Source organism: Larimichthys crocea, chromosome XIII, assembly GCF_000972845.2.
Source record: "Larimichthys crocea isolate SSNF chromosome XIII, L_crocea_2.0, whole genome shotgun sequence".
NCBI classification, from domain to species: Eukaryota; Metazoa; Chordata; class Actinopteri; family Sciaenidae; genus Larimichthys; species Larimichthys crocea.
In genome coordinates this window covers 46,771,699-46,787,701 of record NC_040023.1, presented here as the reverse complement: position 1 = coordinate 46,787,701, position 16,003 = coordinate 46,771,699, and the positions used below count along the sequence as shown (strand labels likewise).

Below are 16,003 nucleotides of genomic sequence, written 5' to 3'. Positions count from 1 at the left end.
ATGGAAGTTGTAGAATCTCTGCAGCATCAGAGCTATGGCAACACTTGAACTGCCCTCTCATAATAATAGCTGTTTCACAGGATGACTACACATGATAGCTATTCATATTCGCTATGACTAATGGAAAAATCCTCCTTGTGTGTTGAGCTGCTATTTCAGGTGAGACTGCCGCTCTGTTGTCTCCCTCACCCCACCTCCAGCTCCACCGCCTCATTTTTCTTTTGAAGCGTATTGAGTCACTGGCTCTCCTGACACACACAAACTGAAACCTTACTCATGTCTATAAAGGCTTTCTCCTCCCCACAGGCGCTTTTAGAGGCTACCAAACACCAGCTAAGCTGACCGGCGATCACTTTCTCTCCCCTTTCTGTCTCCCATCTCTCCACTTGCCATACTCCCTCGTCGCCCCCTCTTTGTGTTTTTCCTCCAGCTCACTGACATCTTAATTTCCCTCTCCTTTATCTCTCCTCCCTTCATCTCCATCTTTTTTTTGCTCTCACTTTCACTCAGAACGTCTATCATGTTTTCTCAATCTCACCCGCACCCCTCCTTCGACTCCTCCATGATCCGTGCTCTATTATTAGCCAGACAGATTTGGGAACCATTCAGCTGTGAATGTCTTTCTTTGTACCTCTATACCACCATACCACCTTATGTGTGCACATATGAATGTGTGTAGCTGGCTTTTGCGTGTAAAACACTGCTTCTCGACCGAGTAATCTCAGTTGTAAAACATTGTACCTAGAATCTGATGCAACTAAAGGAATATATATATATATATATATATATATAATCTCCAGGAATTAATATCACACCAGTAACAGTTGACACTCACCTATGATAGATCACAATCACCCAACATTGTGACTTTCCAAATGGTTCTTACACACACACACACACACAACAAGTATATTTTCCAAATGTTTAGCTATTCCACTGCCGCTCTCCACTCAAAGTTGCACTCTGTTGATTAAATCATGGAATATTTCCTCTTATATTATACATCATGGCAGAGTTTTCAGCCAGCTGGGGTGTTATCTCTTGTATTGGAGGGCTTTTCTGGCAACCCGTGCTAATAGAGTAAGAGCCCTCAGATTTAGCAACCCGGGTCGAAAATGAGCAAGCGCACTTAGGTTTTAACAGACGGTAAAGTGTCACCAAGCTCAAAATTGTGCGAGGTGAGTCACCATGTTGTGTTTGTGTCAATGTCTGCATAAAAGGCCTATAATCTTTACCACTCCTCTAGGCTTAGAGTGCTATAAACACACACCAACACAGAAAATACACAAGCTGTACGGCGTCCCCTGTATGGCGCTGTGAAAGAAAAGGTGGACTGAAGATCAGCTCTTGGTGCATAAGAACAAACACACACGCTGAAGTTTGATTTCTAAATCTGTGTCATGGCAGAGGAAGGGTGCTGCACTGCAGCAAACATCCAAGATCTAAGATATCTTGAGATATCTAAGATATCTTGTTTAGTTTAGAGACAGAAAATGTTACTTGCTCCTAAATCAGAGAGTGCAAAGCTGCCAAGATGGTGAGATAATTTCCCTTCTGCTTAATGTAAGTTAAATTTTCTTTACCTAAGTTTAATTTCCTTTCAAGTGATAATGTCTTCATTATTTAGCTTAAGTGAATATACTGACACCGTTTCCTGGAGAACAGTTTAATTAGATCAGATGGAAAGGGAAATATCTCATAATAAAACATGAAATAAACAGAATGCAAAGATTTGCTAATCCCTTCGAATCTATATTCGGTTGAATACAGTACCACAACAAATGTTTTTTTTTGTAAATATACACTCATTTGAGTCTTTTTGGAAATCAGGATTATCCATTTTTTGCCATAGACAGTTCCCTAAATCTTACACACTGGACCTTTTAATACATGAGAAAAACTATTTTGTTTTTGCCGTATAGGCTGCCAGATATTATGATATGCAACAGGTTTTATGAAATATTTTACATTTTTGTTCATTTCCAGCCAAATGTCATCTGCTTCTTCCCTTTTAACCATTCGACCATCTTGCATCATTTGCCCATTAGTCACCAAGAGGAAATTACGTCCATATTAGATTATTCCTTTCCTTATTGTAATTAATTGTCATTAGACAGAAGCCTGTGTGGCATATTAACTCCCTGACAGACATCCTGCCATACATGAAGGTTTTTGATTTGAAGAAATCATTTCCGATGCAACATGGTGCTTAGAAAGGCTAATCGCCTCGCATTGTCCACTCCCTGGCTTATGTCCCCGCCTGAGCAGCCCACCTCACACACACACACACACAAAGACAACACAGGAGATTAGTTTTGTTTAACTCCCATGTAATATCATTAAAGACAGAGTAACACTTAGTATACTAGGCTACGCTTTAACTCTCTGCCACATTTATTTGTTTTTGCACGCACTGTTAGAGTTAAATTACTGTCTTAGGAAAGTGGACAGTGTCAGTGTGGCAGTGTTTCCCATAAATGGTTTTATAGAGAATGCCAGAATTATAGAGAAAAGGGTTTCAGGAAGAACACACACACACACACAAAACGGTCAGGAAAGAAAACTGGCTTATGATAGACTATTGATGTGCTCGTGAAGGAAAAGTTTGACATTTTGGGAGTCATTGCAGCTGTGGCTCAGGAAGTAGAGCAGGTTGTCCACTAAAAAGATGATCGGCGGTTCAATCCAAAGCTCCTCCAATCCATTCTGCATGTTTCAAGATACTGAACCCCAAATTGCTCCCGAGGGCTGCATGTGAATGCGTAGAACGCGTATTGAATGGTTAGCTCCAAAAATCTGATGAGCCGGCAGTGTTGGCACCACCAGCCAATGCCATCAGTGTGTGAATGTGTGTGGGTGGGCGGATGGGTGAATGAGATATGTAGTGTAAAAGCACTGTTTTATCTACGTTTTGGTCCGACAATAAATGAAGCGTGTTTCTCAACATGATGAAATATTCCTTTAAACACACTTCCAAACTGTCTTTTCCAATTAAACCTCCTCAGTGTGAAGAGCATAGAACAAATAAATATCATGTCATCTAAAACAACCAAAACAGTTTTAATGTGTGTGATAATGCATGATACCATTATCTCATGGTAAGACGCTCTAAGTTTTCAGGGCCTTTAAGTGATCTACTAACTGGAGTCATGACTTTGTATTGGCACTATGAACAAGTCCCCTCCTGAGCTAAGCACCAAAAAACACAAGGTTGTGATTTTTTCACACAAATGTGTTTACAGTGGTCCCTCGTTTATCACGGGGGATACGTTCTAAAAATTACCCGCAATAAACGAAATCCGCGAAGTGAGTTTTACAATTATTATACATGTTTTAAGGCCGTAAAACACTTTTATACAGCTTTTTACACGCATTTTGTACAGTACTTCCTTAGTTAATCAGGACGCAGAACACATGTACGGTTCTCCCTTAGCCAATTTAGGACACAGAACACAATGTGCGTTCATACTGTACAGCAAGCTGTAAAACAATGCATGCAAAATTAGACTAAAAAAATCCGCGAAACAGCGAGTCCGCGAAAAGTGAACTGCGATATAGCGAGGGACGACTGTACAGGGTTATATCATGTCTTCACTAGTGATGAAGAGTTAGGGTTAGGGTCCTGAAGAGTATCTACATACATTATTACTTTGCAGGCTACAGTTTGTTTGTCTGTTTTAAGTTATGTGATGCTTTGTGTGATCATAGTTTAATATCTTGCCTCATACTGTGATAACCACTGACTCACTGCCTGATATTATATAACTGTATGATACATAGATGTGGCTCTGAATCACAGATCCATCTATATATATATATCTTGTCTGTCTTAAGCTTCTACCTTGAACCTTCCTTTGGTCCAAATTTAGCAGGGGTCCGGTGATAAAGATACCACAACAGATCTTTCATCTCCAACACTCATGCTTGGTTACTGTTGCTATGCATGGCGGATCGTTGCCGTCACTGGTGCATCCAATAGGCATGTCAGTGCAGCCAGGGAGTCTAAAAACAGCATTCTATATTACAGCATATAATGAGAAAGGCTTCATCAGTGCTCTCTCCAAATGTCAGAGCAGCTTTAATGATCAACTCAGCACACACACACACACATACACAGAAGCTATATATCATGCTTGAGGTGTCCATGCAGTCACAGTGTGTGGCTCTTTTCTGCATTGTTGGCGTTTCTAGTAATCCCACCTTCCTTTATTTCCCTTTATTTGCTATTAATTCTCTCCACTGACACTATTAATTCTTTCCATCCTCACCACTTCTTTCTTTCTCACATCCTAATCTACTTCTGGTTTTTACACACACGCACACAAAGAAAGTTTTGAGCGTGCGATTGCTGTACATTTCTGCGAGTGCGTCTTCAGGGACGAGGCATTACTCATGATAGTGGAGACACTTTTCAACAGCCTTGTAGCACACAAAGACCCAAGATACCCTCTCCTCTAGCATGGTAAAGCACAACAGCTTATGTAATGCTCTAGCTTCTGCTCAAATGGCATATTATACTGCATGTGAGACTACCTCTAATTACTTCCTCTAGGACGTGTGTGTGTTTGATGTTAACACTATATAACAAAGTTAGCTCAGCAGGGCTGGCTAGAGGAGAAAATACGCTAAATAATTTAGATCAGATGGACCGGGAAAAGAGATAAGAGTTGTGTGATAAAGATGGATGGAGGCCAAAAGAACTGGGCAACTACCAGAGAAAGGAAAAAAACGAAAGGCAATGCAGATTAAGCAAATACAATAAAGGAATCAGTGCATAAGGAGTGTATGTATAGTAAAAAGGGGGAGCAAGGAAAGACGGCACGGGAACAAAGAGCTGGAGATAAAAAGCAACAATAAAAATAAAAAAGAGAGAGCGTAGATTTAAAGACGGAGAAAGAAAGACGCGGTGGCTGATTATGGGATGAGACTCATGGAGAGGACAATACGAGCGAAGGAAGACACACGCACACAGAGAGAAAGAGGGGAAAGGCTTATGAGTGAACACGCCGGCCGGGGCTCTTGGTGCAATGCAGACGGCATTGCCATGGAAACGAATGGAGGGAAAGCGCAGACGAGGAGGAGGGGATTAAATAGGAAGGAAGAGATCACTGCTTCGCACCATGGGGGGATGGTGGTGGTGGTGGGATTGTGGGGGGGTCTGTTTTGATGAGAGGGGAGGGGCCGGCTGACAAATGAGTAACAAGTGTGGTTATGAAGTTAAGACTGGGTTATAGTGGAGATGTCCCACTTATGCGTATGAATCTTATTTTGACAGATTCACCATCATTTTTGACACTTTTGATTGTCATGATACCGAGATGATGTGTAAATGATTTTTTATTTTTTAGCAGGCCTGTGTGGTTCAAATACAAGCGAGGCAGAAGAGTTCAGGTTGTTGTTGTTGTTGCAGTGATGCTGCTGATCTTTTGTTTCAGTCTAAAGTGCAGTGAGTTTCTGTGAACAGATTAATTTTTTTTTTTTTTTGGAAAAAGTGATGGGGGAGATGAGCCTGTCTCCATGGCGCCAGTTGTCTCAGGTGGCATTGTCTGGGTCGAGATCCGAGGGCAGGGGTTGTCATGGCAGCAGGAGTGCATGGAGTTTGGTGTGATGCCGCAAACACAGACACACACACACACACACACACAGACACACACAGACACACACACACACACACACACACACACACACACACACACACACACTGTCTGTTTAAATATTCTTGACTGCAGGATTATAAATAGAAGGCAGCAGAAGGCAGCACCCCTTTCCTCATCTCCACCACCCATGGGACCCCATCATTCTCATCTTTCTCTTCACCCATTTTCCTTTTAGCGCTTACTTCTGCTTGTCCTCTCTCTTCTGTTTCATCCCTCTCTCTCTCTCTAAGTCCCCTCACCTCTTGTTAAATCGACTCTTTTCAGCCCCCCCTCCCTCCAAAGTCTCTATCAAGTGGCTTTGTTTGCTGTCTGTTATCTCCATAGTGATGGTGATGATGCAGGGTGTCTGCAGTTGTCATGGGGATGAGATGGGCATGGTGAGGATGCTTAATGAGCTTGGAGTTGCTCAGGCTAATGAAGTGGGACCACTGTACCTGGGTGTGTGCGCTTAACTAGCAACAATGAGCAACCGCTTGTTAAAAGTCTCCTTTGGTGACTTCACTGCAGCATTCAACTATCTGGGCTCCTATAGAGGGGAGGCATACGAGTTTCTACAGCCACTGCAGTCGTAATGAGCTGCATGGACACTGCATCGAAACAGGAAGCTAGGTCAGTTTGTTCCTCTTGTTGCTGCTTTGGCAACAAGTGATTTACCTGCAAATAAACAAGTTGAAGGGGAAAACTTAGAGACATCTGTGAAAGCTTGAAGACATTTTCAAGAATTTAAATCCCAGCAGGATTAAAAAAAAATTGCCAGCCTAGAAAGACCCTCTCAAAGGGAAGTCCTTGAAATTAGACTTTGTTGACCAATTTCTCATTTCTCATACTTTCTCATACTCCCGTCTGACGAAATGTCACCCTTACTCCTCACGTGCAGTGTGCGTGTGTGTGTGTGTGTGTGTAAAACATGCACCGAGGTGTGAATGCACAGACGCTACTGCTGTCTAGTGTCGGCATGATGTTTGTGTGTGAATGTATGCACGTGTCTCTGTAGATTACATTAAATAGATCTGAGTTTGGAATTTTTTAATATTAACTCCAAATGACATTTAGCACCTTCCTCTAGTACACATGTATATATATTTATATAGTTATTTTGTGTATAAAATATAAGGAAATGTGAAATGTGTACCCTGAGAAATCTGGGTAATGTTTTGCGAGAAGGATAGCGAGACAAAGACGGGAGCGATAGAAGAGATGAGGGAAGGGCCGTGTGCTAAAACTGCACGAGTGCGCAGCCTCACATGTCATATCCTGAATCACTTCGACTGAGCCCTGCTACTTTGAACTCAGCATGTCAAGTCACACTGAGATACAGTGTGTCATTACAGGGGATGATGCCCTGAAAGCTTCTTCTGGCGTTAGCAGCTCTGCAGCTCACTCCCCTTCTCCTAGCGTCAGCAGAGCTATAAACCCTAAATACCTTTCCCTCTTTCCGCCCCCCCCCCTTCTCAAGCTCAGCTTCTCTGACTTTCTTTCTACCCCAGCACTCACAGCATTCCCTCAAGCCACCGAATTGTATGTGTTTCTACCTCGTAAGTCAGAGCTCACAAGTCACCCCCCCCCCCTAAAAAACTTATTGCCCCCTACTCACAAGCCATTGTAAAAAGTGTGTTTAAAACGGGCCGTAGTAAAAAAAACCTGGGAAGTGGAGATCTTCCAATAGTGCGGGGATGTCTCAGTGGAAATTAGGTGAGATTGCCTTCCTCGCCTGAGTGAACTTGCTTCAAAATAAATAGTAGAGAGACGGCTGTTCTCAAGGCCAACCTGAATTTATCCTTATTTCCAGTGAGTGCTTTAAAAAGGGCAAACATTGTAGATATTTCTTGTGCAGCCAGCTTCACAGGCATGAAAAGGTTTGACAGACAGATCCATTCTCAGTCTGTTTTCTTTTGTACACTTGGTACCAAAAAGAACTTCTCTTGAAGGAAGGACAGATACATGCTACAAGTACCAATGATAGGCTTATCTGGTCGGTGTAATACCTGACTTCCTTATCAGACAGCTCAGCGACTTGCTCTGATTATGCTTAGTGGATTATCCTGTTAAAAATAAGACCGCTTAAAGCAGGAGCTATGATCCTCTGTGTTTTTTTTTTTTTTTTTTTAGATGGTGGGACTAAGAAGCTTCGCAGCACCATCCGACGGAGCACGGAGACCGGCATTGCCGTGGAAATGAGGAACCGAGTGACACGGCAGGGCAGCAAGGACTCAACCGACGGCAGCACCAACTCAAACAGCTCTGATGGAACGTGAGTATCCGAACCAGCAAGTCATCCACCAATCCATCCATATACAGTATCCATCCATCACTATTCTGTTTCCTCCCTCCCAGATTTGTCTTCCCTACTACACGCCTGGGGCCTGAGAGCCAGTTCAGTGACTTTCTGGATGGACTAGGCCCCGCTCAGATCGTAGGCCGGCAAACATTAGCTACACCCCCCATGGGTAAGCAAAGAATGACGACCAGCAACACCATTTTTTTCCACTTCAATCCATCCCTCAATCTCTAATTTTGTTTGATTATTTCTGAGATTCCATGAGATTCTTTCACTCTTGTAGATTTAGGACTGTTAAAACAGTGACAAAAGCATATCACCTATCAGCCTCAACCAGTCATCACAATCACCACAATCAGAGGCATTAAAAGCTCGAACACAAACGAAGATGATGGCGAATCAAGTTAACAAATATACACAGCCTGTTATAAACCATTAGATGCGCAGCAGCATCTAAAAATACTGCATAATACTGCGTATTCACTCAGCATGGATGAAGTTATTCTTGCATGAGGTATAAATCTTTCATGCAAAGGTCATTGCTTGTGAAAAACAACAGAACTGTGCTCCAACGCTGGTTGTGACAGTTACAGCTCTGTGTCGCCCTCTGCAGTTAGATATTAGCCATTGCAACCACCAGTGTACCAAACGCTTATAGCAAAACACAGTTAACTTAACCCCATGGTGTTTGAAGTGTTTGATTCCGATTATATAGATTCCTCATGTATTATTATTGTTTTTATCACCTCTACAGGGGATGTCCATGTAGGCATGGTAGACAGAGGAGGGCAACTGGAGGTGGAGGTCAACCAGGCCAGAGGGTTGACCGCCAAACCGGGCTCCAAGAACATACCAGGTACTCTAAAGCTGACTTCACCCACTCCATTAAAAGTCTGCTCACTACGCTCCTTTGTCCAGTGTGTTTCCCATGTCGGAGTTTCACTGTGTTTTGTTGCTTTTGTCTGCAGCGACCTACGTTAAGGTGTATGTGCTGGAGAACGGAGTGTGCTTGGCCAAGAAGAAAACCAAAGTAGTGAAGAGGAATCTGGACCCCACCTACCAGCAGGCTCTCTTGTTTGATGAGAGTCCTCAGGGCAAAGTCCTACAGGTATGTCAATTTATTTTTTATAGTTTTCTTTGTCTCCCTGATCGTTTTCCACCCATTAACACAAAGTTAACACCAATAAATGTCTAACATAATATATGTTTTCTCATCTGATCTAAGCATCACCATATCCTATCAAAGCAAACTGACTGGCCTGAAGAATTTTCTTTGAGTCTAATTACGTTTTCTGTAGCACCCTTATAAGCATTCCTCATTTCAAGATATTTGTAAAACACACAAATCTGTATTTGAAATATGTAACTGTCAGGATTCTTTCGTTTCTTAGCTGTGACGTGTCACATTACATGGTTTCGGCATTTTCATCAGTGAATTTGTATATGTCTGCCTGAAATAGGAAACTTTGACTGTATCACTGTATTATTGAAGTTTATTTGGATTTGACTGATATTAGCCATCACCTTTTTCCAAACGAGCTCCTATTAGGTGGGAAGAATAACCAAAACTGGCATATGAAGCTAAATGACAGCTTCCTTCTAAAGCTATCCATTTAAAAAGTGTAAATCCAGATCTTAGTGTTGTATGTCTAATTTATTCTCATCTTGACTCTAGGTAATAGTGTGGGGGGATTACGGGCGTATGGACCACAAGTGCTTCATGGGAATGGCCCAGATCCTCCTGGAGGACTTGGACCTGTCTGCCACAGTCAGTGGCTGGTACAAGCTGTTCCCTACCTCCTCTCTGGCAGATCCCAGCATCGGACCCCTCACCAGACGCCTCTCTCAGTCCTCCCTGGAGAGCGCCACCAGCCCTTCATGCACCTAGACACCCAGTAGAAACCCACATGCACGGGCACAGGCAGAAGTCACGTAGACATGGACACACGTACTGTATATACACAACGACTGTATTTGTGCAAGTGCAAGACAGGTACACATACACACATACACACACGCACACACACACACAGACAGACACACACCCACACATACATACTCATGTGCATCTGTGCAGGAAGACACATTTGACATATAGGTGCAAACACCCGATCATCCACATGAATACACACACTGACACGCTGCCATATCTGATACCGGACATTACACTCGACGTCCATAATATCACCTAGTGATCAGTGTTTTGAGTTTAAAAAAAAAAAAAGTTTAGCAAATTCAACTCGAAGCAGATATGATTTACCAGAACATGTAGCATTTTTCACTCTCCCATTTCAACACGACACAATGACCCACCGGGTGCCATATTCTGCATTCCAAGGTACCAGATTTCCGTGGCACGACTCATCCCAGGGCCATCCCGATGCCAGTTTCTAAACTCTCTATGCCAAACTAAGAAAAAAAAAACTTTATTTTTTAAAACCAAAGCAATTGTTATTGTTGTTATTATTACTATAAGTAGTAGATGAACTAGTATACAATATAAAGTATGGATATGTAGCAGAGTCAATGACTTAGATGTAATGCAAAAAAAGAAGATTCATTCTACACACATGAGCTGAGAACGCTAGGCCAAACACATAAACACACCTGGGAAACAGGCTTGGATATTCACATAATGGCTATTATGTGAGGTAGCAACACTGCTATTCTATAATTTTCACAGGGCAGAGTTTATATATAGATATACATATATATATATAAATAGATAGTTAAATACTTATTTGTGTTTATGTATGTGTCGGCTGCATTCTGCATGTTTGCTTGCAACCCTCGTAGAGACATTTTAAAGTGCTTCAATCTTTTAATTTAGCTTGACCAATGTTACAGGAGTAATAGCGCCACTTTATTTTGCAATGCGTCCTGAGAAAAGAGCACCGCACTGAGCAGAGGGAGAAGGATGGATGGGGTTGACGGGGAGAGCGCTGTCATGGCCATCTGCAGAAGAAGAGAGCAAATTAGTCAGCCAGCTACCCATTTCTGATCCTGCCTTCATCTTTAGAGCATAAAAGGACTGTTGTACCACACGGGGAACTCAGCACAAAGGCGTTCTGGAAAGCGTGTCCAGCTCTTGTATGGGGTTCTTGTGTTTGACATTGAGGGAGTGGCACAGTCACTCTCTCCATTTATATATATATAATATACCAGCACCTAGACTTGTTTGAACTTCCTGTTGATTTCCCACATTGTGATGTCATCTTTTTGTCACACCCCTTCCTTAACCGATGAAGGGAGTAGCGTGCCTCTGTCTCTCTCGCCACGTGTGGTCAGATCACAGCCAAACACGCAAACACAAGGCAAACACGCACACAACTGGTACCAACTACAACCTTTAACCCTCCTACCTTCTCTGTGGTCACCCCTCTCCGTCACACTGACTGTAACTAAACCTGTTGTAAATGTTTAAACGTGTATTTGATTCCAGATGAGTTTTTTTTTTCTTTTTGATATCTGACTATTTACGGTGATTGTTAACCTGCCATGTACGGGCGTTTTACTTGTTTCAGGTGCAATATGTCACTCTTCATATTTCCTGTCAGGCTGTATGTAATGAAGATGGCACTTTACTGTAAAATATGTATTATGTTTGTGTTACAAACATGCAGTGGTTGACCACCTGTTTATTTATTTTTTTATTTTATTTGGTCACACTGCATCTGAATCTTTTGTTTGAATGCCAGCATGGAAATGTAACTCGAGGATATTTTGAATTTCAGTGCGAAGGCCCACTACGAGAGCCGAAACAGGTCAGTTCTGCTGCTGATTAAATCTGAGCGGTCACCACAGTCATTTATTTGACAAACAAATTATATTTAGAACTATTTAAAAAGACAAAATGAGTAAGTAGGTGCATTTGAAACACATTTACATCTTGTAAAGATGTCTCAGAGTGACAAAGCATTTACTTTTGCATTTGTGTTATTTAAAGAAATAATTCAACTCCAATCCAACTCAACAATTTTGACCTCTTGAAACGAACAAATGCTTTTAGCATCTCCTTTTTGAGAAAAACAGCCCAGGCATGTTTTCCTTGAGCAATTGCGCAGATGTCCTTATTATGTGAAGACATTTTATTTGTATTTGAAAACACAAGGTGAGACTGACCTGTCGGCTGTTTAAGTAAAATGTGTTAGGTTGACTCCTTCCATGATAGCAGAGGAGTAGCAGGACAAACTGAACTACTGGTGTTAACTTTTTTCTTTAAGATGAACATGTATTTTTCTTTTCAGCTGTTTTTTTTTTTTAGTGTATTTTGAATCTGTCTGTCTTGAGACCAACACCAAACCTTGTGTATGGATAATGACACTAAAGACTGTCGTATTCCGGTAATGTTTAGAGACATAATAGTCTCTAGCTATAGGCTATCAAAGCTTGTGCGCGTTCATGAGCTCACATTTGGTTTTATCACGTCCATATGTTCTGCATATCGTCTGCTGCTGCTCTGTAGCTCGTTCCTCTCGTCGTCCTTCTGCAAAAAGGGAAACTCCGAGGCATTTTGTCTTCTCAGCACCTCAGACCAACAGAATTCACATTTCAATGCTCTTTGAACTTTGGATAAAGGGATCTCTGGCATTCTTGAATTTTATGGGAGGGAGAAGATGGTCAGTTTTGACCTTCCCATCATGTACAACCCTTTTTAAAAGAACCATCAAGGTCCTGGTTCCAATTTCTTTGTATCTTTTGGAGCTATTCCTTGATCTGTAACTGTAATGGTCATGTATATGAAGTAATTTTATGTACCTTATTAATTTGTATCTATTTTTGTGCACAGCTGGCATGATGTAAAAATAAGGACTTATACTCTTGGTATTTGCACACATTCTCTTCAGTGCGCGCCTTTTGTGAACATGAAAAAATCTTGGTAGACGAGAGAGAAAATACATCGAAAGAACATAGAACAACAAAAAACGAGACAGATATCTAAAAGAAATTTCTAGACTTGTATAACGTCCCTGCTGAATGTTTGGTCCTTCGTAAATACTGTTAATATTTTTCCATGTGATTTCCAATACTTTGGAGCTTATATACAAATGTATATGTCACTTTGCTGTTTATCGAGTAGCCCTAAACATTACCAGATGAAGATGGAAAGTAGGGGAAGAAACAATGCTAAGATATATATATATATATAAATCCTATAAGAAGTGTTTTTATTCAGTGCAGAGAGCATTTGCGAAATTTTGATTCCCGCAACCAAAAGGAAAGTTGCAATATTGCCTTTCATCAAAGTGTAGCGAGGGTGTATGTCTTTGACTGAGGTGTATTTATCGTACCGCGTGATGCATACTGTTATAATGAGTGGCAGGGCGGCAAGATGTGAGTGAGAGATTTAAATGTGTAGATATTTGTGAAAAACACCACTTGTAAACTCAAGTTGTAGACCACAGTCAAGATAACTTAAGGATCAGGGTTTTTCAGAAATGAAACATTAACACCTTTTTCTCTTGTCATGGCATTTACCATATATTAGAACAAATGTACTGTAGTATCACATGATTAACATGCATTGTCTCATCACATGGTCATTATTTATTTGGACACAGTCTTTTTTTGTGAGTAAAAAAAAAAAAGGATGCTTACGAACAGCAGGTCAGAGTTGCAGCAGGCTGTCGGAGAGAGTGGAAATGGTTTTTCAAAGCCGTGTTGAGGCTTCGACTTTTTAAAAGTGTGAAAGTAGATGCATCCAAGCAGGTCAGCTAAATTGTTGGATTAACCAAAGTGTTGATTACAGACACGTACAAGCAGTTTATGGGAAACAGCATGGAGCATGTGGAGCTTGGCGAACAGTGTCTTAGATAGGTAAAGATTGTATTAGCTTGAGTTAGACAGTATCTCTACATGGCTCCGCTCAGGTTTAAAAGCAAAGGCTGTGGTTGCTTGGAATATAAACCCATACACTTGCTTGCTTCCTTGTAAAATTCACATTGAGCATTCTCCAACTCAGTTTTATTGTGTGCAAAACTTTTTCTAATGCATCTTCAATCAACCTGAATTGTCTCGAGTGCTATGTTAAAATACGTATTTTATTTTTGTAAGGAGAGAGGTATTATTTAGAGAAAGAAGAGTGAGATTCCTAGAGGCGGCGTGGACAAAACCTGCCTTTAGATTTTTCGCGAAAATGAGGGCTTGTTCGGTTTACAATGGCCTTATTTTGTGTAGGAGACATTGCTTCACTATTGTAGCACACAACTGAAAGTTTTGACAAATGTATTTTGCTTGAAATATTGTACTGAAGTTATATATGTCTATATGTATAGTTTTATGAATGTATTTCTTAATCCTTACACCAGAACTGAGTGTAATTTTTTTGTCATCTTGTTTGCTATACCGTCTCTTTGAAGACTTTCCAGGGATCTCTCCTGCATTGGTTCAGGTATCCCCTACTTTTACTGTACTGTATACTGTATGTCATATTCTTTGTGTGTTCATTTAAACAGCTCTGTGGTTGAAACAAGCATGAACTCTGTCTGGCGAAATGCATTTTTTTTTATTTATTTAAATTGCTGATCGGCATCAAACAGAAAGGATTGCTATTCCCCCCTGGACTGATTAACTTACCCATTTATCAAGCTGATGGAATTATGATTTTTGTACTTTGAACTAGAAAATGTTTGCAGCATGGTTACTCTGATGATTTTCTTGTATTTAATCTTTATGATGGTATGATTATGATGATAATAATTATGATAATGACAAGAGGGGAGTTGTGGTTGAAGTCAATTAGACCCAGTGCAATATCAAAAGAAATGCTGTATCTTAAAGTAGCATGGACTTCTTCTGGAAATAACCACTGGCTGTAGCCTCCACTGCTCTTCACATCTGGTCTCTTTCTCATTCATTAGAGTTGGGTCGTGGCAACCTCCAGCCGAATCCGTATCAGCTGATTGCGGTCAGATACGATATAAAATCGAATCACATTTTCAAACACCAGAAGCAATTTACACTCAACAGAGCATGCACTGTATTGTGAATAACTGCTACTTTACGGTGGCCCCCATGAGCAACACATTATTTTATTTTTTTATCTTTCGTTTTTTATTTTACTTTTGTTGTCTAATGAAGCATGCGTTCCATATGTCTGTTTGCCAATGTAGCAGCTGTCAACGAGAACAAAACAGACATTATTTCAGAGCTGATGGGCAAATAGTTGAGTTTTCGCTGCTGAATATGCCCATTTGTCTTCATCTACATCTATAATTGTCTTTTAATCAAGGCACAAGTTTCATGAGTAGCCGTTTTTTGTCCTTTTAGCTGTCTGTCAAAGAATATTAAGGCCACTGTAGCTCCCCTCCCCACTGTCAAGACAACCTTTCATTTTATCAAGCCCAGCAAAGCACAAAACAAGAATACAACCTGAACTGATGGCTGAATGTGGAACCTTAAAGATAAACCTAATCTTTGGTTATATTTAATGGATCACAATGATATTCCCATCTTGGAATCAAATGGAAAGATTCAAGGGAGCATTGAAACCTTCAGCCAAGTTAAATTGGATTGCTGGTGTTGGTAGATGAGCGTTTGTCTTTTCTTAACTGGCCTTAACCTTTCCACTGAGAGTACGTTTTAAAGGGCAAAGCATAGCAGACCGTCTGATGAAAGGATGCTGTTTGTGGCGAAGAAGAAAAAGGGAGCTGTAATTTTATACCTGTGCTTTGTAAATGTTTTCTATGTGCAGTATTTGATAATGTAAAACTGGTATTTTTGTGGTTTGTACGCTGCAGAATTGATTACTTAAGGTGCACGTAGTTTTGTAAGAAAATAGAACCAAACTGAGGAAAAAAAATAATTTCGGATTCAGAAGCCTGTATTTGCATGCCCTTTGACATCTGGACGCAAAGTCAATAAAGTTTATTTGAATCACAAACAATTCTCAGATGTGTATTTTACTCAAACTATGTGTGTTTCCTTACTCATGTCCATCTTGCCTAGATTGCCATAACAACAATCTCACCTACAGTCATGAATAATAGATACTTTTTCTTGTAAGGCATTGGATTATTAATACTTTGAGAGTGAAATTCAAGTTCATGCATAAGCCTCACTTAAACAG

At 40.8% G+C, this 16,003-nt stretch overlaps 1 protein-coding gene across 2 annotated transcripts in view; it reads left to right on the top strand.

Annotated features, from left to right (window-relative positions):
- rims3 (regulating synaptic membrane exocytosis 3) overlaps positions 1 to 15,766 on the top strand; it is a 34,624-nt gene extending 18,858 nt beyond the window's left edge. For both annotated transcript variants that reach the window (XM_019275444.2, XM_010757192.3), the window contains exons 3-7: positions 7,767 to 7,908; positions 7,992 to 8,104; positions 8,690 to 8,791; positions 8,904 to 9,043; positions 9,611 to 15,766. In XM_019275444.2, the coding sequence (XP_019130989.1) occupies positions 7,767 to 7,908; positions 7,992 to 8,104; positions 8,690 to 8,791; positions 8,904 to 9,043; positions 9,611 to 9,823 (710 nt within the window). In that variant the 3' untranslated portion in view covers positions 9,824 to 15,766. The remainder of the gene's footprint in view (positions 1 to 7,766; positions 7,909 to 7,991; positions 8,105 to 8,689; positions 8,792 to 8,903; positions 9,044 to 9,610) is intronic.
- The last annotated feature ends 237 nt before the right edge of the window (positions 15,767 to 16,003 follow it).